The 22,297-nt window shown below is 50.2% G+C and overlaps 7 protein-coding genes across 7 annotated transcripts; 2 read left to right on the forward strand and 5 right to left on the reverse strand.

Annotated features, from left to right (window-relative positions):
- Window positions 1-274: 274 nt before the first annotated feature.
- Window positions 275-1,835, forward strand: BKA55DRAFT_498288 (uncharacterized protein; the record flags this gene model as incomplete). Its single annotated transcript, XM_046186533.1, has 2 exons — window positions 275-756; window positions 812-1,835. 2 exons carry the CDS (start codon window positions 275-277, stop codon window positions 1,833-1,835), a joined length of 1,506 nt encoding a protein of 501 aa, XP_046056305.1.
- A 303-nt stretch (window positions 1,836-2,138) lies between these two features.
- BKA55DRAFT_498020 (uncharacterized protein) lies at window positions 2,139-5,482 on the reverse strand (the record flags this gene model as incomplete). The annotated part of the gene is made up of 3 exons (XM_046186512.1): window positions 2,139-2,309; window positions 2,349-5,345; window positions 5,447-5,482. 3 exons carry the CDS (start codon window positions 5,480-5,482, stop codon window positions 2,139-2,141), a joined length of 3,204 nt encoding a protein of 1,067 aa, XP_046056306.1.
- Window positions 5,483-6,101: 619 nt separating this feature from the next.
- On the reverse strand, window positions 6,102-9,161 carry BKA55DRAFT_497854 (WD40-repeat-containing domain protein; the record flags this gene model as incomplete). The annotated part of the gene is made up of 1 exon (XM_046186498.1): window positions 6,102-9,161. One exon carries the CDS (start codon window positions 9,159-9,161, stop codon window positions 6,102-6,104), a length of 3,060 nt encoding a protein of 1,019 aa, XP_046056307.1.
- Window positions 9,162-10,561: 1,400 nt separating this feature from the next.
- Window positions 10,562-13,687, reverse strand: BKA55DRAFT_13836 (Rgp1-domain-containing protein). The gene is made up of 2 exons (XM_046184883.1): window positions 12,966-13,687; window positions 10,562-12,916 (listed from the first exon to the last, which is right to left on the reverse strand). Exons 1-2 carry the CDS (start codon window positions 13,489-13,491, stop codon window positions 10,971-10,973), a joined length of 2,472 nt encoding a protein of 823 aa, XP_046056308.1. The 5' UTR covers window positions 13,492-13,687; the 3' UTR covers window positions 10,562-10,970.
- A 323-nt stretch (window positions 13,688-14,010) lies between these two features.
- BKA55DRAFT_14178 (uncharacterized protein) lies at window positions 14,011-15,735 on the reverse strand. Its single transcript, XM_046184899.1, has 5 exons — window positions 14,897-15,735; window positions 14,657-14,849; window positions 14,509-14,603; window positions 14,303-14,442; window positions 14,011-14,200 (listed from the first exon to the last, which is right to left on the reverse strand). The coding sequence occupies exons 1-5, from the start codon at window positions 15,297-15,299 to the stop codon at window positions 14,081-14,083; spliced, it is 951 nt and encodes a 316-aa protein (XP_046056309.1). The 5' UTR covers window positions 15,300-15,735; the 3' UTR covers window positions 14,011-14,080.
- A 2,610-nt stretch (window positions 15,736-18,345) lies between these two features.
- BKA55DRAFT_669475 (uncharacterized protein) lies at window positions 18,346-19,371 on the reverse strand. The gene has a single exon (XM_046197942.1). The coding sequence runs from the start codon at window positions 19,247-19,249 to the stop codon at window positions 18,773-18,775; it is 477 nt and encodes a 158-aa protein (XP_046056310.1). The 5' UTR covers window positions 19,250-19,371; the 3' UTR covers window positions 18,346-18,772.
- A 525-nt stretch (window positions 19,372-19,896) lies between these two features.
- On the forward strand, window positions 19,897-21,489 carry BKA55DRAFT_532196 (aldehyde dehydrogenase domain-containing protein; the record flags this gene model as incomplete). The annotated part of the gene is made up of 3 exons (XM_046189309.1): window positions 19,897-19,961; window positions 20,017-20,416; window positions 20,473-21,489. 3 exons carry the CDS (start codon window positions 19,897-19,899, stop codon window positions 21,487-21,489), a joined length of 1,482 nt encoding a protein of 493 aa, XP_046056311.1.
- Window positions 21,490-22,297: the final 808 nt, after the last annotated feature.

Raw genomic sequence — 22,297 nt, forward strand, 5'->3', positions numbered from 1 at the left:
AGATCCTCATGGTACCGACCCAGCGACTCCACACTGGTATGCTCGCACCCTTGCTCACCTCGCTCAGGTCCTGAACTTAAGTTACTCTGGATAGTGGCTTGGAGTGCAAGATAAGAATATGACAGACATCTCATCTCAATAACCAATACCAACAAAGATCTCTGATTACATCAAACTTCAATGCTATAAGAACCTCAGCAAGCGCTGACCTTGGTACACATTCAATCAAACTTCCAGTCATGCTGCATCCCCCTTTTCAACCTCAACCGCCATCATGACACGCCGCACATACAATATCGCCATGGTCAGCGACTTCTTCTTCCCGCAACCAGGAGGCATCGAATCTCACATTTACCAACTCGCTACGAAGCTTGTCGACCGTGGCCACAAGGTCATCATCATAACTCATGCCTACGACGACCGGAAGGGCGTGCGTTATCTCACAAACGGCGTCAAGGTCTATCACGTTCCTTTCCTCGTCATCTATCGTTCAGCGACGTTTCCAACGGTCTTTTCATTCTTCCCCATTTTCAGAAACATTTGCATCCGCGAACGCATCGAGATTGTGCATGGCCATGGCAGCCTCAGCAGTCTATGCCATGAAGCTATCTTGCATGCGCGTACCATGGGGTTACGTACTGTTTTTACAGATCATTCACTATTTGGCTTTGCCGACGCTGGGACAATTCTCACAAATAAGCTTCTCAAGTTTACTCTGAGTGATGTTGATCACAGCATTTGCGTGAGCCATACATGGTAAGAAGCAAGCGGTCGTTGAACCAACTCGGTAGCATTTAATGACAAGTCCTAGTAAGGAAAATACAGTCCTACGCGCATCACTCGATCCAGTCATGGTCTCTGTGATACCAAACGCTGTTGTTGCAGAAAATTTCCGTCCCAAGGACGTCCCAGCTTCACCGTCTCCCCAAGCCATGACTTTTGGCTCTGAAGGACCAGTCTATCCTCCACCTCAGCGTATTGGACCTCGCGATACCATCACAATCGTCGTCATCTCTCGCTTATTCTACAACAAAGGCACCGATCTCCTCATTGCCTCCATTCCCCGTGTACTGGAAAACCACCCAAACACACGCTTCGTCATCGCAGGCTCTGGGCCCAAGGCCATCGACCTCGAGCAAATGATCGAAACAAATGTGCTACAGGATCGTGTCGAGATGCTCGGTCCCATCCGTCACGAAGAAGTTAGAGATGTTATGGTTCGAGGCCACATTTATCTCCACCCATCTCTTACCGAGGCTTTCGGAACTGTCATTGTTGAAGCCGCCAGCTGTGGGCTTTACGTCGTATGTACACAGGTTGGCGGCATCCCAGAAGTCCTCCCCTCGCATATGACGACATTCGCCAAACCAGAAGAGGATGATATTGTCCTCGCCACAAGCAAGGCCATCAGTGCGATGCGTGCCGGAAAGATTCGTACCGAGAAATTTCACGACCAAGTCAAAAAGATGTACTCGTGGCAAAATGTCGCTCTGCGGACGGAGCGTGTTTACGATGGCATTTCGGGCACCATCCCCGAGGACGAATTCTACGGCGTTGATACCTCGGGTTATGGCAGCCGCATACGCAATTTTGCTCTTATAGATCGACTAAAGCGTTACTATGGCTGTGGCATCTGGGCTGGAAAGCTCTTTTGTCTTTGTTGTGTTGTAGATTACCTCTTTTTCCTGTTTCTCGAGTGGTGGTTCCCAAGGGACAACATTGATTTATGCCCCGACTGGCCTCGCAAGAGACCTGCCGACGATGATGCAAGTTCCAAGAAGGGTGCACATAGTAATCGGTCAAGCACATCACAAGGGGCTCCGAAGTTCGAATAATTCTAGCACCTTCGACCTGATAATGGCATGATGACACTTTAATATTGGCAAAGGGCGCAGGGAGTTTACCGCAATGTGTTCGGATATGTCACCGGGCCATGTTAAGGGAATGAATTATGCATGAATGAGGCCTCGGTTAAAGTGACACGAGTCTGGATCGGTTGGTAATTATCAAGGGGCTAGCTATTCTAGACGCTGTACACAATAATGGTAAAAATACATGCTGCTTCCCTCTACAGCATATGAGGCCGACGTTCAAGAAGAAGCCAGAGTGATCTTCCAAATTGGTGCCAATCAAGACGATCAGCCCCGAGCTCCAATGCGGCGCCTCTTGGCTGTTCCAGTCTCACGTTCACCTCCCTCATCTTCGTCGTCGCCCGTTTCCTCGGCGGGTGTAGCGACACTAGCTGGACGAACGGCTGAAGGTGGAGGCGCGCTACGCTCCTTTTCTGCACTTCGTAGGTCACCTAGTAGCTTCTCGACCTCAACAAACATGCTGCGGGTATTTTTTACAACGCCGTTCTCGTCGAGGCGGTAGCCCACTACTTCTTCTTCTTCCTCCTCATCCTGAGAGCGTTTCATAAAACCAGGTCCAGGACCGCGATCCGGGTCAGCATTGTACATGATGGCGTTGCAGAACATGTGGACAAGTTCGCGCTCAAGCTGGGCGCTGTTGATGATGCCTTTTGGAGGAACAAGCTCGTCAGATACAGGTAGCCACACATGTGCAGTGCCAGGATCACCGCCGGGAAGACTGGCGGCAGCTTGAACAGCCGCCTTATTCCCATGCTTGATAGCAGACCGGATTGATGTTATATCTTGAGGCTGCAGCACAATCTGGCGATAATTTGGCGCGTCCTTCTCACGGAGCCTGGTGGCAAACATGTTCGCATCGCGGTGGCTTGAAATCTGATCCAGAGCAGATGACGAAACTTTAGTGAAACCTCGCGTCCAAAGAACTTGGGTTGTCTCAGGTGGCGGGTCAGCTGGCGTACTTTGTCTCTTTCGCTTATGGAGGCGCGAAGAGACACTGCCAGGGGTCATGATCTGAGGCCGACCAGGGACGCTCTCGTCGGCGGTGGTATCGCCTGTATCTTCGGTTGGCCGAGGTGTAGCATCTTCATCCTTAATCTTGGGTGCTGATTCGCTTGTCTGAGTCGCAGGCTCATCAGTGTGAGATAGAATAGATTGGCTTCGCCTGGATCGAGTGAGAGAAGGTGTGGAACTAACTGCACGAACCTTCTGCCCGGCTCTGGCAGACCGTCCGCGCGCAGACTTAGAAACGGCCTGTTCGAGTTTCGAAGGTACCTTGGGCGCTTGCTTTCTTGAAGGTCTTGGTGTTGACCCAGCAGAGCTCGGTAACGTTGCAGGCTTTTGAGGGGGACTGACTGGCTCAAAGGCTGGACTTTGAGGTGCCACGCTCATATGACTAGGACCGGGAGTAGATGGAGTGGAATGTGGAGCCCATTTTGTTCCAAACCCGTGAGTAAGGTGAGTAGGTGTTGCTGAGATGGGCGTGTGCGGTGCCGATGGCATCCCAAGCTTCTTAACCGGGGTATTTAGAGCCTGACGAATGATGTGGCCCAAAACGCCAGGTCGTGGAGGTTGGTTAGCATACTGCGATGATTGAGCCTTATCAGCTTTCGATGCTGATGGCACAGGAGAGCTGACGGGTGAGCCATGCTGAGGAGGTTGAGGCTGATACCCTGGTGGCCGTCGATGCTGAGGAGGGGCGATGGAGCCTGCACTTGCTGTAGGAGGAGTTGGGGAGCCTGAGGCAATCTGTCGGATTTGCTGAGTCTGTCCTTGAGGGGGCTGGATAGGGCGAGGATGTGGCACAGGAGTCGTGGACGATGGGCGGGCATGAAGTGCTTGGCCTCCGGGCGACTCTGCAACTGGTCGTGGAGGTGCCGGCTGCAAAGGAGGGGCTAGCTGACCAGCATGCTGAGGTGGTGCCAGGCCTGGCTTTGCGGAATTTGGCCGTGGCTTCTGCTGATGCTGTTGTGGTAAAGACTGAGGCTGAGCGTGTGTGACAGGTTTATTTTGCAAAGATTGTTGAGCATGAGCATGCTGTGCGGGTGTAGACGTTTGGATTTTTTGGACTTGTTGAGTATGTTGTGTCGGCGTAGCGTGCTGAGCCCGAGGAGTGTGAGGAGCTGGCGGCGTTGGTGCTGGTGGCTGCGGAGGCTGAATAACCTGGGGAGGATGAGGGCGTTGTTGATGAGGTTGAGCTTGAGTCTGTACCTGGGGAGGTTGCGGAGCAACAGGATATGGTCGAACCTGCTGTGCCTGCTGGGGTGTTTCAGGGTGAGATAATGGCTGAGCACCAGGTTTGGGAGAGAATTGGGCAGTTTGTTGAGGGTACCAATGTTGTTGTGGTGGTACCTGCTGTGGGTGTTGTTGTTGAGGATGTTGTTGTAGATGCTGCTGTTGTTGCGCTGGCGGAGGAGCTGTTGGTCCTTGAGCGACAGGTGATTGAAATTGTCGAGGAGGGGGTGTATGAGCTGCCTGTGGTGGTTGATAAGGTTTCTCCCACTTCAGAGCAGCTCCTACTGGTGTCGTGCTTTGAGGAGCCGCATTGCCATCCTTCAGCTTGGCCCCGTTCTCTGGTCTAGGAGCGGGACTCTGCTTGAGAGGTTGTGGCGCTTGTAATGGTCGTGGTGTTGTCTGAGGAACACCTGCTGGAGGCTGCAGCACCGAGCCATTAGAATTCGGCGGAGTTGGTGAGGTTGAAGGTCGGATCGATGCCGTTCCAGTGGGCATATGGCTAGGCGGTGCAACTGTTGGCTGCGCGTTGTGAGGGACAGGCGGTTTAGGTGGGATCACAGGCGTCTGTTGTGTTGGACCTCTTCGAACGGGTGCCGCCGAGTTTGTTGCCATAGCAGGTGAAGATATTGGCCCATTAGGCGCAATGGAAGACTTCTGATCACGAGCAGCAAGTACGGGTGTCCCATTCTGGCTCGCGACTCTAGCGCGTCGTTCTCGTTCAAATCGCTCCATTGCTTGAATTTCCTTCTGGGATGTCTCGAACCTCCGCTCATCCTCTCGAATTTGCGCGACGGTATTATCCTTATATCGCGCATACAGGCGATCCATAAGCGGGGGGATTTTGTCAACATGTTCGTAAATCTCCTTTAGTGTTGGCAAAGGTGGGCTGCCGAGCTTTCGTTTTCGCGAGTTCGGTGATGTTGTCGGATCGTCGGTCGCAGCCTTCTCATGCTCACCCCTCAGTTCATCCCCCAAGAGTCGCAGAAAAAGATGTTGAAGCGCATCAGGCCTTAATCGTGCGGGATCATAAGTAGATCCCTCCTTGATGAGCGCGTTGTTGATGAGTTGCTCAGAGATACGCGCGAAGACCCCATTGTCGATTCCTTGGACTAGCAACGACTGGAATAATAGCAGCGACTCGAGGGGCGTGTAGACGGCTGGTTGATTCATGCCCCGCGGTCTGCCTCGCCAGCTATCCAAGGGGCCTTCACGTCGTGCAAGAAGATGGACTGGCGCCACGGTCTATGGATGCTCCAGTTAGGCGTCTGTCGCGACACAGGTACGGCTACGTCATGGCCGGGGTTCTATCAATCAAACACGTACAGGCAACCTTAATCAGTAACTCCAAAACCGTCTATGGCGACCTCTAGGCCTTGCATCGGGTGCGTTGGGCTTTTTGGGCTTCTTGTTGCGAAACGCGCTCGATCGTCGAACCAATGGTGTAGTAATTTTTTGTTCGTCTGGGTGATCAGTCCGTTAGAATATCACGTGATTTAAATCGCCGATAATGTTGATTGATGGTTGATTTCGATGATGCAGGGAAGAAAAATTGGGCTGAGTTCGTCCAAGCAGCAGTAAGGCTAAAGCCTGGCTTAGCACGTGATACCCCTGAACGCCAACACGCAACAGGCGCGGCAAGCGACCATGTAAAATGAGAGATATGGCATCTCGTCACTCGCTATTTCGACTTTACGGAAATTTCACCTATTTTTGTAAGTTAACGCGAGGAGAGTATTTGGACGTTTGACCACGTCCATTGCATTGTAAGAAGTGCCGGTTTCGGCTGCGATATAGGATTAATATATCCCTAAAGTAACAGTAAGACTCCAGACCCATGGTATCATATTGGAACTTGGCAGCAAGATACACTCGGTGCTTGCCTTATTCCCCCGCCGTCCATCCCATAAAATTCGCCACCATTTAACGCCGTTACCCTCTTAGTCCAAGTATAATAAGATAAATGAAAACAGTCCTTCATAAACAGGCAAGGACAAAACCTTAAGGGGAAAGCGAGCTTGAGGACCCATTGACACTGCGCCTAGTCTCTTCATCTGGGCTATCTCCGTCTCGGCTGTCTCCATCCTTGTCAGTTGGAGATCTTGGCTGATAGCTGAGACGCAGTTTTTCGTCCAGTAATGTGACTAGTCTCTCGGAGTACTGGTCCAGAAGACCACTGAGAACCGTTTCATTCATGGCTCTGCTTCGAATAGCCCGATCACCAAGAGCTGCTGCCGTCAGTCGCAACTCCTGATCTAGCTCTGTTAAATTTTCTTGGCTAATCGGCTCTGAGGAAGCAAGCTTCTTCCTGTATGATCTGAGTTGACGGCAGGTTTGTTCTGTCGCCATATTTAATGAGCCAAAGCCTCGTAGGTTTGATGATGATGTCTTTTTGCGTGCACTTGTGCCTAGGGTTGGAAGAGAAGGTCGCCTGGTAACCTTTCCCTTTGGGGACACTGGTGGACTATTCCGCGTGTCAGCAGAAGGTCGTCTCGAGGGCGTGTCTTCTGCCAATGTACTACTGGGGCTTGTTGGAAGTCCTTGTGTAGGTGTTCTAACGCTAGCAGCCAGGTTAAATCGCGAAGTCCTCCGCTGAAGTGTTCGGGGCGGGGATCTTCGACCGGATGTTGGAGAAGGTCGTTGGAATTCAGCTAGCTCAGCCTTTGACAAAACCCTGCGAAGTGGCGGTCGTCCTGACACAGAGTCCTTGGCGGGCGACGGCTCTCTGCTCGTGGAACCAGGCAGGGAATCGTTCAAATCCAAACCCCATATCATCATCGTTCCATCCGATGCAACACTCACAACCTTGCGGCTTCCATCATCGTTTTCGATGAGGCAAACGCCGTTGATCGCTTCGGTGTGCCCCCATTCTCGGTCCAAGAAGCTCCCTGTCTGGGCATCATAAAGTCGAATAGACTTGTCTGTGTTGGATGTTCCGAGGAGGAAGTCTTGGTCTTTGGGTGGCCATTGCCCAAAGCAGAGCGAGTCGAGAACAGCAGACTCGCCTTTTGTCTCGTCTTGACATTTGAAACAAGAGATCTTACGCCCTGTGTTGAGTTCATATTGGCAAATAGATCGATCTAATAAAGACACAAAGACAGTTCTTTGGCCCATGCCCAAAACCATCGAGCTAGGCGAGGCTCGGAGAGAAATTACTCTGGAAGGTATAGCGGCAACAGAATCAGGATCGCCCTCTTTTGTGATGATATCGTAAATTTGTAGCGTCCGGTCAAATGAGCAGGTTAACACCTTGTCTTCGGACGGAATCATAACCTGCACGACCTTGGCAGCGAATTCCAATGTCTGAAAGTGTTCAATGGAGCCGCCTGCAGTCCGATGGAAGAGTTGTGCAGTTCTGTCTCGTCCGCAAGACGCCATGAGAAATTTGCCGTCCCTGTCATAGACACTCACAGATCGGCAATCGGCTGTATGTGCCTTGATGTCTAAAACGGGTTCCTTCGTGGCGATGTCCGTCATTCGTAATACACCCAGTCTATCGGCTGATATAAGAAGTTTACCATCATTCGTTGCACGGGCGCAGGTCAGTTGATTGACAGGGTCCAGTTCGTTTTCTGGTTCAGTCATTCCAATTGGTACATCAATCGAGGCTTTGACTTGACCTTCCAATGTCCAAAAGGAAACGTTCCCAGAAACTGTCCATGTCAAAAATGAAGCGTCCAGGTCATTTGGCCGTTCTAGGACCTGTATGCCTGTGACAGACTGTCCATGGCCGGGGATAGGAATGCTAGCCATTGCCTTCGTATCCTTGCCAGGCACATGGTCTGAGCTCCAGATGTCAATGGACTGTTGCGAGTCAATGGTGACAAGCTTGTTTGCCAGAAAACCCAAGGCAACTTGTCCTGTAGGGCAGAACGTAGTCTCTTTGATACATGCGGATGGTGGCTGAGCGTCTAGAACAGCTTCAATGTCAAGGACGGCAAAGTGGCCGTGTCTACCACCAACGTAGGCAATGTTGTCCTTGACGGCAATGGTCGAAATGGAGAAGTCCAGGCCAAGGACCTTCTGCAATTTCATCTGTCTGTCATCCTCCGCCATGATACATACACCGCCCGTTTCCGAGCAAATGATGAGGCTGGAGTTTTTAACGACAGCAGCGCAAGTAAAAGTATCCTCCAAGAGAGGCCCCAGCAGGATGTTACGCCCTGGTAGGGTTCTTTGAGAGGGTGGAGTAGAGGCCGGCTGTTCACTGAAGAACTTCTGCTTCGTAGGCGAAATAGTCGGGCCATCATCAGGTTTCCACATCTTGACATGACGGACACCAAATGTGATGAGGGAATTGCCCATCCATACCATGTCTTTTACATAAGATGTGCATCGGTTTTGTTTGTAAAGTCTAGCCGCGCCTGTTCGCGGGTCGACCTTCCAGATATAAAGAAATCCATCGTTTGCGGCTCCCAGAGACGCAAGATATTGGGTGTCTGCAGTCCACGCAACGCAATTGACCCCAAAAGCATGCTCGCTGATCGATATAAGAGGGCTGTCAGAAGAAGTATCATGTAAGCTAAAAACCAGAACTCGAGGGGAGTATCCGGTCTCGCCAACAGCTAAATATTTTCCATCTCGGCTTAACGCAAGGCATGTTGCAGCCTTGATCCGCTCGCGGCTTGTCCAAGTATTGCTAGGAGACTCGTTCCAGTCGGACGAAGTGTGTGGTGAGTTAGGGAACCGCGGGCCTACACGTCCCCGACTGTCGTTCGCCTTTGGTGTTCCCGACGGCGTCGTGGGTGTGTTTTGGAAAGTTGCTACGGAATAGAGTGGGACGGCGGTCGGTCGTGCTCGGTAGAAACGTTGCGTGTGATTATCGCCATTTACATCCACCACCACAACAGCACCTCCAGCTATGTATGCAAATACAGACGGGAGAGTGTCGAATCCTGTTGGAGAGGAACAAGTTGTGCCGATGACACGCTGGAGGGAAAGCTTCGAGGCATCGTGTGCGCGACCACGCATGGGCGACCTAGAAGATCGAGAAGGGCGAGCCAGAAAGGGAGAGTTGGAAGGAGTGAGTTTTAAACGACCGTTAGAAGGTGTCGCAGCCATATTTCCTCCATTGACACTTGATAATGCTGTTTTGGTGGGTTTGTCGTCGAGAAGATTGTCGAGTGTGGGTTCAGATGGTGTAATGGTGAAGTATTAAGAAGTGGTGCTAGTTTCAGAAGCGCAAACACCGAGACTTGAAAGAGCGACGAGAACACCGAAAAGTTCTCCTTTTTGATAAAAGAGAAACAGTAGAACTAAGGAATGAACAGCCAATTCTCATTGCTCACGAACAAAAGAGTAATAGAAGCAAGATGATGTTTGCAAAAGTGGATGGCGGGCGGTGTAAGTCGGGAAGCTGCTGCGGGCCTGCGGGGGCTAATGGCAACAAGATTCAGGAAGCAAGAGATGGAAATATGTAAGGCTGCGGATAAGGCGTCAGTTGCTGTAGCGGAGGGGGTGGAATAGTGACCTCTTTAGAGCGAATTAGCAACTTACAATGACTGGCAAAGTTAGTTAGTGAGCGACAAAGAAGATGAAAAATAATAGCGACATTGGATCTCCCAACGAAAGCGGTTGGTGAGGAGAGAAGGGAAGAAAAAAGAAGGCTCACACCAGCTTGTGGGATGGAATGCTGATGACTCTCATTCAACCCAGCCCCAGGCCATTCCCTTCCCGTCAATATCATAGTCTAATCATACCTATCAAAGACCAAGTCCAAACTCCATGTCCTCGGTGGCCGCCTAACAGTTGTTCTACTGGGTTGTTTACATGGACCCTTGTCTGTTTGTTGTCTAGGGGCCTTGTTGCTTTGATGAGAGACAAGTCCCTGACGTTTATTTCACGGGCTGTTCTTTGGTATCGGCAATGGTCTGAGCAGGCTGGTTCTTGGCGGCCTGATCCTTGCCGCCTAGCCCTCCCGCTAGTGGCTGTCACCTCACAATCACTTCAGGCCAGGACGGTGGTAAATATTGAACCTAGAGTCTTTGTTGGTGACAATGATGTTAAATCCCTGTATACATTCCCAGCTCTCATGTTTACACGGTTATCGTGATTTCTCAGCTACTATACAAAGTCGTTTCTCCTTCAACTTGAAAAGAAAAATCAGTTTGAGCTGTATGATGATCTCTCTCGCTCTCTCTGTGTTCTCGCGGCACTCCATCTCGTTGTCGAGCCAGCAGCCACTATTACCGACCGGCTGACCCATTATCAATAACAACAACACACCAGAGATTCACGTCTGTATCCAAACCAAAACAAATCAAAGAAGCAAATTCTACAAGGAAATTTTCTTCCCTGTAAGCAGCCTTACTTAATAGTCTATAGTCGTCACCCGCTTGTTTAATCCTGGTCCTTGGCGAAATGAGGATATACCCAACCCCATCCCGTTCTATTAGCCCTGTATCTTTAGTCTTGACTTCAGCTATTCTGGGCTTGTGATGTTTGTGCCAGTTAATTCTGATCTGTCTCACTCGTTCTTATCTCGGTTTAGAGCCCCAGCATTGACAGGGTACCATAAATGTCGATTTGATCCCATGCCCTTCCAGCAACCGCCTTGAATACTTGGGCGCGTCGTCATCACGCGCAGTCGGTTTGTTTTTTGTTAACTCACTAATCAACTCCAAAGCCCATAAACAGCCCTTGGGACACCCATTTATCGCAACGACAATCTGTCCAAGGCCATTGGCTCAAGCTTACCAAAAAGGCTAATGTCTTCAATTATCAGTGCTCCCGCTCTTTTTGATCTGTTACATAAACTCCAAGATTCTCTTTGCAACAAGCTCCTTTGTCTTATAAACCGAGCTGTTTCAGATTCCACAATAGTAAAATATCCAACACCCAGTGCCAAATTTATGGTCAATCCAACTCTCATCATACAGCAAGGCCTTCTTCAGAAGCCTCGTCCCGCTCAAGACGCTCTAGTCCTGTTCCAACTGCGCCGTAAACACGTAGAGGTACGGCGATCTCAAAACTCTCACATATTAGATTTTCCACTGCCACCAGGACCGTCCCTCCCTTTTCATCTTGTGAAATTTGCTCCAGCAATGGATGAGGTGCTCGTCTTTCGTGTTCATCGGGAGAATCACTTCCTGTGGAGGGCACCACAAACTCGATACGAATTTTCCATTCCAAGCTGACACCACTGGTAACGAACTCAGGAGTTGCAGTGATGGGGATCGTTGGCTTGAAGGTGACTCGTCGTGAGTACATTGTTGCTTCAGATGAAGACGAATAAACTTTCCGTGTCACTCTGTGGATGCTCGACTCTGATCTTATTGCCAAAGACGGGTCCACCTTCTCTGACGTTTCCAATGTAGTATGTACGGCGTAACACGGAATATCGGCGTCTGTAAAGTCGATGGCCATTGTCACGACTTCCCCTAGTCGGTAGGCAGGCCTCGTGAGCATCACGACACCAACCCTTTGCCCGTTTCGTGCAATTTCAAATCGATTCGGGCTCTGTTGCCCACCAGATGTCATATTGCTTCTCATTATTGCCATATGAATAGCATCGTGTGCGGTGCTGGCTTCCTCGAATGCCGATGGTCGCCTGGAGTTACCAGCGCCCGGAGAAAGAAGAATACTACCACTCTCGTCTCGTGGTCGATGTACCAGGTCTTCCACATAAAATAAAAAGTCATTCAGGGCAGTTTGTTGTTCTTTGGCTCCGTTGCCATTGGCTTTTGATCCCTTATCACTGTTCGAGGGACTTTTCACTTGGGCCTGATCCCGCAATAGGATGTAAGGGTTCATCAGGTCATGTCCCAATATCTCACCGTGGCTGTTGACGCTTCCCAACACGCGGAAAGGAACTTCGACAGACTTCACTTGCTGCTCCTTTGTTCCTCCGGCCCTTTGTGTGCCAATAACCAGGCTATATGTAATTTTCACGGCCTTTCCGCGATGGGACGGAGGAAGACCTTTGGGGAGTCGAAAAGAGTACTCGAATACTCTACTTTCTCCTGGTGCAAGTTGCAGATCAACAAAAAGGATAGACTGTGGCGTAGTCAAGAGAGGCACAGATTTCGAGTTGGCAACCCCCCGCATCTCCTTGATTGTGCTGAGCTCCCCTCCACCTAAGAAATCGCCCAGAGAGCTGCTGATGCGACCCCATCCAAACCCCCCCAGAAGACCGCTGTCGCGCTTGGACTCAAGCCCAACGACGCCGCCACCACCTTGGCCAACTATGGCCTTCTTTTTGACCTGGTCAAACTGGCTGAGACTGACAAGGGACCCGTCTAACGAGAAAGAGCCATGTAATTGAGCATATCCCATCATCAAAGATTCGGGTGCTCTTGACTGTGGCGCTGGCATACCAAGGCTTCTTCGAAGTGGACGTGCGTGTCCACGATTAGTTGGCTGCTGTGTCACGTATTCCGATACAAGAGTTTCTGATGAGTTATTGCTGACAGAATAAAACTCTCCACTACTCCGCGGTGTGCCTCCGAGGACGCCGCTGCTTGCTAGAATGCGGGCCGCGGGTGCAGGCTGCTCATTAATCGTCGGAACGCCGTCCTTGAGGCGCATTGACAGTCCGCTGGAATCGCCCACAGCGTTCCTAGGGCTGAGCATGTTTTCGTTTGTAGATCGTCTAGATAAGCTTGGGGGTACTTCTCGAGCAGGTGAGGGAGCGGCAGGAAAGCGAAATTCCGGCATTGGGTTTTCCGACGATATTTGTTGCGGCGATGATCTTCGTTGGCCGGCTGTAATAGGTGTGTGAGGAGTTGTTGGCGGTCGAGATATGCGACCGAATCGATCAGGTGGGGGATATGATGCATGGAACAAAGGAGAGCTCGAGAGACGAGGAGAAAAGGATGCTGAGAAGAATTAGTTCCTAGTTCAGATGGTACTAAGTAAGCGACGAACCGGAATGAGGCCCGGTTGGGAGCTGGCCCTGCGCTCGAGGAATTATCTGTAAACTTGAGGCCCGCCCATGGCCTCGATGCGGTCTTTGAGGTCGCGGCGGGAAATCATTTCGTTGTGTGTGGTCTTCCACGGTATTATTGGATCCTATCGAGACAATGGAAACAGAGCGCTTGTGAGAGTGGCTTGAACGGCCATCACTCGAGCCTGCCGATGAAGGCCATTGGACTGAACCAGTACGGCTATGTGATTGCGATGCAGGAACGCTTAAAGAAAGGGCAGAACGACGATGCCCTCTGCCCGAAGTTGCTGAAGGCGGTGGGGTTAATCCTTGATTCAACTTGGGGCGACCATGCAAAGGCGAGGCCAGTCGACTTCGTTCCGACTGTTGCGGCTGTGGTTTCGGCTGGCCTGGTATCGGTGCTGCATTCTTGAAAGTAATTGTACATTTGACTTCCTCGCCGGCGAAGACAGTCTGGTCATGCCAGCGTATGAAGACGCGGATGTTGCTGGGAGCTTCAGGAGCCATTGCGGGTAAGGAGGCCGCTCAGCGACAAGCGCGTAAGTGGAGGCGGCTATGAGACGGCAAATGCAGCATTTCTATATGTGGGCATGTTCGAGTTCGAGGCGGTGGAGGACCCAAGGACGGCGACGATACAGTAGTGATGCAAAAGTGAAGAGCTGGTCATTGAGGGAGGAGTTAAGTGCAACGTCATGGGGTATTCCGCGAAAGGAGATGGAGGAGGTTCACGTTAGCGCCTTAGCAGCAAGCTATAGCAGCCAATCACAGCTTACGCTGCAGGTACAAGCTTGGACTACACTAAGCCTCGGCCATCAGAGCTCCACTAACCAACCAGAAACGATAGCTCGACAGACAAAGGTTAAGACAAATGCGTTTGATGTTACATGGGACAACAGAATAGAGCGGAGTATGTGCTCGAATCAAAAGATTATGAACATTTCTAAACTGTCCGTCTAACATGACAAGATCGCCCTGGGTTCGCCGACCATCCATGTGTATTTTAGTACCTCCTTCTTTAAAACAGAAAGCCAAAACCATAATGGCTCTATATAACATGACCGCTAGCAAGACGAGGAAAAGGTTTTCCATATTGAGATCAATCATCTGTCAGATCGACAGCCTCTTTCCCATCCTCCAGTCTCACAAACTTCCATTGTCGAGGCGTACGGGGGTCTTCCTCTGCTTCCCGTTTGACCTGAGAAAACTCATCCTTGACCTGGATCAGGTCAGTAAAAGAGGTCCAAAAAGTGACAGCAAATAGCTTGGCCAGCCGAGTCTCAAATATGAGCAATTTTCCAAGTTTAAATAGTTGATTTACCTGAGTGTCATGCAGTCTTTCCAGAGCGAGACGGCGAATGTCCCTCTCAGAGAGGTGAGAAAGTTCATTTTCATCGAGGCTAGTTGTAGCTGAGGGCTTAGATGACGGAGTACGTGGAATAATCATCTCATGTTGAAGGGCTTCTGCATTTAAAGTTAGTGAACCGTGTTACAGAATAAAATGTTTGCATGTGTGAAAGAGCATACGGTAAGATCGGTAACGAAAGAAGATTTCCCCCACCAGGCGCTTGTCTCTAATGTCTAATGAGTACGTACTGGGTTTCTCCGTCGTTTCAGCCAATCTGTGCACCTGCGTTAGATCTTTCATCCAATAAACGGGTGTTCTATAACATACGAGGTTGCATGGCTTATTGCCTTGCCTTTCAGCGCCTTTTCCGCCAACTTGACCTCTCGTCCACCGTGCCAGCTAGGTGGTTCCCAGTGCATTGTTCCTTCGCATCGGCCTGTTTCAAGGCGCAGATGGATTGTCCCCAAGGTTTCCGCACGTTTAATGTCACTCTTGAGCCTATCATCGCTCGTGTGATCGGCTGTAAGCGTTGTTAGTGGAGACTGATTGATTGGTAGACAGACTCACAAGTTTTCGTGACAGGGGCAAAGATAAACTTGCTGACCACTGCTTCTCTCCTCTGTTCTTCTGCTAAGAACTCAGCAGATGAGATGGCCACAGTTCTTGGCCGGCCAGGAAACAAGAGGGTCTTGATACGCCGAGCAGTCATCCACTGGCCATCGATGTAAACATGGGCGATAAAGGAGTCGTGGGAATAGGGAAATTGATACTTGTCAGAGACCGTGATGTCGATGACAAACTCAGCACCTGACTTGGACTCGATATAGCAAGTTTTTGCAGGGATCTTGGAGCCTTCTTTGTCAAGGCTGACCACGGTCTCTTGACCGTCAAGGGGATCGTATTCTGTCGCGAGCTCCCCGGCCACTCGAATACGTGTAGTGACATGAGGAACCTCGTCCAATACTGCCATGTTGAAGTGGAATAAAAATAGGAAGCCGAAATGTTGCACGTTGAATTCCTTGATGTGCGGAGTTGGGGAGAAGAGAATGTGAATATTAGGCGATCAGGCTGAGTGTGGGAAGGAAAGGCTCCTGCCTGGTGTTACGAAAAGAAGCCAGCGCCTATGGCTTTGCTGTGAATCAGCGCCTTCCATGTTGGCACTGCAGCTTCCCGTGGCCACCAGCAATCAACCAGGTGCCTCACTCCCATGGCAAAAAGAGTTCCAAAAATGTTTTGCCAACGCCGACAATATACTTTGGAAAAAATATTAGCCGAACGCACCACTTGGTGATCGAGCTGAGCAACCTATGTTACGTCAAAGTTGGTAGCCAGGACGCCCAAGAAGAAATAAGGGACAGGCTATAAGCCAGATAAAGCGGGAAACAAGGGCTTTTGTTCTCTCACGTATTTGCTCGTTTTGCTTGGTTGAAGATATCTAAACAGTTGGTGTTTTTTCAGTATTAGTATTGGGAAAAACTATTGTATCTAGCATAGTGCTGCCAGTTGCCTCGAGCACGGCAGCTGCTCTTGGATGGAGTCCACGCAAGTTATACTAGATTTTTCATAGTATAGAAGTCGGTGCATCAGAAACAGCCTATTCTTTTAACCTGGCATTTTGGAAGTCCCTTCGGAACAGGAAGGGTAGCGAGGGTCTCTCTGTTCTGAATGCTGACAGCAGTGGTGCTGGAAATGAAGTAAGTAATGCACCAATTGCCATCAAAGGAATAGCACCATTATGGCTCTCGAAACCAAGAGCATCTGGGGGAAAGAAAGCCTACGCAGGCCAGGACTTTTAGGGATAATGACAGAGCTTCACGCCTTACCATCTGGAGAATCTGGGGCATGCGGGGTCTCGCAACTCCCGAACACTGCCGGTCGACTCATCGACGGCCCCAGCAACATCAGTCCATAGTTTCAATAAATGAGATGTTGAGAGAAAAATCAAGTTCCACTAACATTGGGCCGGGCCATAGAACATGCCTGTCAAACCCAGTCCATGGCGTTGTAGCCTATCATTCCTCCACATTCACCTGCCATATTGATGTCGATTGTAAGCACAAGTCTGGGGTCAGATCTACCTGCAGACATCTAGCTTGACACGTCTAATCTCACCCCAGGAAAAGAACGGAGCCGCCGCCGACCCAGCTAGTCCCTGAAGTCGGGGATGAGGAGAAGACTGCGGCCCCGTTTGTGGGGTAGTCGTACCTACGGTATGTACGGAGAAGACAAGTGATCTGGCGGGGTAAAAAGCAAGCATGAAGTCGCGGATCCGTCGATGCCGCAGTTTTGAAGATGGCGGATGGGTTTCAACAAGTTATCACTGCCTTGGGGTCTCCAATGGCATCCTGTGGTCTCCAATCTCAACAATTGCGGCTCTCGTTTGTGGGGAGCATATGATCTGTCATGCCGCGTGCATCCGGACTGCCGTTGGACCAGTTTTGCGGAGGCGATGAGCAAGGCTGAAAGGTTATGTAAGTTTGCGGTTCTCAAGAGAAGATATCATATTAGAGTAATTTTGTTGATAGATGGATCACCTTTAGAGGTGGCTAGCCTCTGAGAAGGTGAAATAAACACTCCTCAAGGGCAAGGCTACTGATCCAGAAGTGTTGGCGTATGGTACTTGGAAAGTTTGCCATGAGCCGCAAATCATAAAGAACGAGGCGCATCTTTCCCATGTGGCCATGCTAGGCCATGTTCAAAGTTGGCCGTAAGGGGAAAAAGTTCAGAGCGCTTAGAATTTGAGCCTGGTAGCTTGGGGAGAGGTTGAATCGGAGGCGGGGAGGGTGAGTGGGGCCGTCCCCGCCTTTGCCGGCGAGACGGAGACGCAGCGGAGCCGCAATTGCTAATGACCACCAGCAAACCTGCGGGTCCGCGAGCCAAAAACACTGCACGAGGCTTTCCAACGTTTCGTCGGCCTTAGGGAACGTCACGGGGGGTGGTACATGGGAGAAAAGCTAGACAGAATTAGGAATGCGTACTCGGGACTAGGATGAACGGCTGCCCCAGGAATTGGAGAGCCACTCATGACCTTGTCAAAACATGGTGAAGAACGAGGGTCAGCTCTTTCTTCGAACCTTAGTGCGGGGTCAGTTTAATGCTCGCTCACCTTTACGCCGAGCGTTTCGCAGGACTCTCCTTCGGTCTCCTAGCAACGAGCAGCGAGAGTCCATAGTTTTAGAAAAATTTTAATGTATTCTGCGTTTCCTCTGTGGAGTTTGGGGAGTCTCGCACAAGATACACCGAAGAGGTAGGTGAGGTCACAGTGTCTTGTTTAGGAAGGGGAACCACATTGAATGGCACTGTAGATGTGAAGATCTGACTGAGCACGGCCCCAGCAAGATACCTAGTGCTAGTGCCAGTGGTGGTAACACTGCCATCGAGCAAACGAAGCTTGGACATCAATGGACCCCGTGGATATCTAGATCCCGCAAGGTCGTCAAGGTGGGGTGTGACCCTGGAGCGTGAAGCGCAACTCACAATCGACATTAGGGTAGCCAGTAATGAACTGACTAGGAGATTAAAAATGTATGCCAGTATGTATGTTTAGTTGAACAGCTTCTCTCGTCTTACACGATGTTGCAGCTCGCTTTGGCTGTGGAGGGAACGGTTTCCTTGCGAATCCTGCAGAACCAATGACAACCATAAAAGGAGGCCTAGAAGGTGAGTATGTTGTTGATACTCGGTGCAAGTGGCGTTTATGTTGAGGAATAGTCGAATGATCCTCCCAAGGACTACAGTAAGGGTATTGTCACATAGACAGCGCTTGGCCATGCAAGCTGAATAAATCGAGCTGAGGGATAATTGATACCCTGTGCAACTCCGCGGCCTTGAATGGACTGAAAGAACATGCAGAAAACGTACGTCTATAGACAGGCGCTAATACATTGCCTCAAGTCCGAATCGGGAGTGTTGCTTAACGCAGCCAGACGTTGGGGTTGACAAGGATCCGAGTTGCGGTTCGATGTATATCCCCGTTGAGTTTGCAATGAAGCTTATCTTATTATGAAGTCTGTCCAGTAAGATAAATTATTGATTATTATTAGCATTATAGTCTTTTTACTACATACGGCATTATTAGCAAATCACACCGAATGGTTAGTTGTCGCTCAAGGATGAAACCGTCCAAGCTCTGGAGACTGATGTGCGGATCAAGTTTGATGTCCCAATGAGACCCTGTCATATTGCGGCACATTACCACCTAGGGACTGCAAGTGCGTGTACTTGTACCTGGTGTCGGCTCCGGGGGTTGTGCATTCATCATTGATAGCCCAGATTGATTTGTCAGGGCTATCGACGGTTTTGAGAGACACCCAATTCAGAGGTATGAATCTTTATACTGGTGATTTGAGGCTATTCATGTCATCCAGTTGCAACAGAAGCTCTCGCTCTGCCAATCGAGCTGCTTGACTCATAAATCAAGCTTTGACATACCTTTAGGTATGCTTATCTACTATACAGAGCTTTGACAATTCTGTTCACGTTGAATTTCGTGTTCTTAAGCTTGTCCTCTTTGGCGCAGATCCCCTCCACGAAGGCCCATAAAGTCCCCTGCAACCCCACCATTGGCCACTGGTGGCTCGGATGTGGGGAGAGCTTGGAGCCTGTGGTGGCGGCATGTCTGGACCTTGTTTCTGCCGGCTGTTGTGATTTGCAGAAACTGTCAGATCCATCCACGTTGGCGGGGAGTCCAGAGAGCTGTGGAAGCAGAGGGTTGCGGGCCATGACAGAACCAGTAGCAAGATCCGTTGAAGCAGTTGGTAGTCTATCAAGGGACAATTCATCGGTCCAGTGATCAAGGGCGCGTTGAAGTAGTACTGTAACGTCCGCTGATGATATTGTAACAGCTCCTTTCTCCGTAGTACAGTACTGCTTCAACATCCCTGCTCTGCCCCGCGGTTCAGTCAAAATGTTGCCTGACATGAACGTGGTCTGGGGTTGCTTCGTACCGGCTTAGAGGAGAGCTCTGCCCTTGAGCCGTTCCGAAACCACTTCGGAGAATGTCCTTTCCTTCGGGTTTTGCTGTAATGTGATTGGGCTAAAGCTGCAGTTGATGTTAACAGGACAACTTACGTGACGTTTCGACTACTAACCATGCTAACCATATCTTGTCCACCACCGCCACGACAATGCTCCGCAAAGCTAGGGTGCCGTCCGTCCGCCGCCGGTATCAGTGTGAGCGGTAACCATTGCAATCCATAACATTTCCTTATTCAGGTAGCAAAAAAAAGTACGTACCAGGGCATCCATGTTCATTCAGGCGTGAGAGGCGAGGCTGTTGCGGGGAAAGTTGGCGTCACTTGAACTTCACCCCTCCTCCACTCCACCGAGGTTCACACATACGGCGCATCGCACCCCAATGGGCGTCCCCCTTAGTCCCCTACTTCCATTCTTCCACAAAAAACCCCGCGTCATTCTCAAGAATAAATACTCCCTTCCCGTCGTCAATATTTCCAATCTCTTTTCCAGATCATCTCATCATCTCCTCTTCACTCTTCTCTTCTATCGACATCCTCATTTGATACCCAGTACTCTCCCTCTCCTCTACAACATCTCATATATCATACACAATGGCTCCCCTCACTGTTGAGCTCTCCACCCCTGTTACTGGTACCTACCAGCAACCCATTGGCCTGTGAGTAGTTATAGTATCGAACTCTGTTGAGTTATCATAAACTAATACGATCTAGCTTCATCGACGGCAAGTGGACCGAGGGTGTCGACAAGCAGAAGTTCGAGGTCATTAACCCCTCCACTGAGGAGGTCATCACCTCCGTCTGTGAAGGTACTGAGAAGGATATCGACTTGGCTGTTACTGCTGCCCGCAAGGCTTTCGATGGTGAATGGAAGAACACCTCACCTCAAGCTCGAGGCAACTACCTTCTCAAGCTTGCCGACCTCGCTGAGAAGAACCTCGATCTCCTCGCTGCTGTTGAGTCTCTCGACAACGGAAAGTCCATCACCAACGCCCGTGGTGATGTCGGTGCCGTTGTTGGCTGCCTCCGATACTATGGTGGCTGGGCCGACAAGATCGAGGGAAAGACCATTGATATTGCCCCTGACATGTTCCACTACACCCGATCTGAGCCCGTAAGATACCCCTGACTTGAATCACATCGAGGTTTCGGTACTAACATACAATCCAGATTGGTGTCTGCGGTCAGATCATCCCCTGGAACTTCCCTCTTCTCATGCTGGCGTGGAAGATTGGCCCTGCCCTGGCCACTGGTAACACTATTGTCATGAAGACTGCTGAGCAGACTCCTCTCTCTGCTCTCGTCTTCACTCAGTTCATCGAGCAGGCTGGTTTCCCTGCTGGTGTTTTCAACCTTGTTTCTGGCTACGGCAAGACTGCCGGTGCTGCCCTCTCCGCCCACATGGACGTTGACAAGATCGCATTCACTGGTTCCACCGTCATTGGCCGACAGATCATGAAGGCTGCTGCTTCCTCTAACCTCAAGAAGGTCACTCTTGAGCTTGGTGGCAAGTCTCCTAACATCGTCTTTGAGGATGCTGACATTGAGGAGGCCATCGACTGGGTCAACTTCGGTATCTACTACAACCACGGCCAGTGCTGCTGTGCTGGTACCCGTATCTTTGTCCAAGAAGGCATTTACGACAAGTTCCTGGCTGCTTTCAAGAAGCGAGCTGAGGAGAACAAGGTCGGTGACCCTTTCAACGAGGAGACCTTCCAGGGCCCCCAGGTCTCTCAGCTTCAGTACGACCGCATTATGGGTTATATCAAGGCTGGTAAGGACGAGGGTGCTACCATTGAGACTGGTGGTGAGCGCCTCGGCAACAAGGGTTACTTCATCAAGCCCACTATCTTCTCCAACGTTCGCCCCGACATGAAGATCATGCAGGAGGAGATCTTTGGCCCTGTCTGCGCCATTTCCAAGTTCAAGGACGAGAAGGAGGTCATCGACCTTGCCCACGACACCGCCTACGGTCTTGCTGCCGCCGTCCACACCAAGAACCTCAACACAGCACTCCGAGTTTCCAACGCATTGAAGGCCGGTACCGTCTGGGTCAACTGCTACAACATGCTACACCATCAGCTTCCTTTCGGAGGCTACAAGGAGTCTGGAATTGGTCGGGAATTGGGCGAGGCCGCGTTGGCAAACTACACACAGAACAAGTCGGTTGCCATTAAGCTGTACTAAGCAAAGCGGATTGGGCATTTAAGGAGGATATATGGGCGGCGTTGTAACTGCGTGATCAATTTGTACATGATTCCATATTTAGTTTTACGGCTTTGACGAAGAAATGCCAAAAATTGATAAATCGTTCTCATCTCATGGTCTGTGGAGTTGGTGTTCTGAGTTGTGCAAATACCCAAACAATATCCCATCGAGTATTCCTTCCTTGAGTTCTAAACCGGTTTAAATGACAAGAAGATTTAAGAAAAAGAGTTGAAGCTTCAGTTGGGTGCTGCATTTCCATCCTCCTGTTTTGTATGTCCAAGGGGCTGGGGATAGTCATGAGCATTTTTCTATAAGCTTTAGGAATATTGGTCTAAGAGTTATGAAAAATTATGAAGATATTACTCAAGCTTTAGGAAAATTACCCTAAGACTTAGGCTGAAACCATTCTCGTTGTTTCGTTGATTACAGATGGTTGTGATTGTTGTCGTCGGCTCCGGTTGTCCCGAAGCTGCAGTCGGCACAATACCCACCGAGGTTGTAGTTCGGGTCCCTCCCATACAGGATGTGGACACCAAGGCTTTCTATCTTCACAGAACCGTGCAATGATATTTCATTTTGAAGACTATAAGTGGATTGCTGTTAAATGGTTACTCAGTAGCAACCGCCAACCTTTCTTGGATAATTCTTGCTTGGCGCCTGTCATCCAATTGAGTAAAGAAGGCCCGCAGGCATCAGGAATTGACGAAGCGTTCTCCTTCTCTCATCACAATGCGATTCTCATCCCATTGAGATTATTCGAAAATCTTCCGTTCTTTATCGTCGACCA

Source organism: Fusarium redolens, assembly GCF_020744475.1.
Source record: "Fusarium redolens strain MPI-CAGE-AT-0023 chromosome Unknown BKA55scaffold_1, whole genome shotgun sequence".
NCBI lineage: Eukaryota > Fungi > Ascomycota > Sordariomycetes > Hypocreales > Nectriaceae > Fusarium > Fusarium redolens.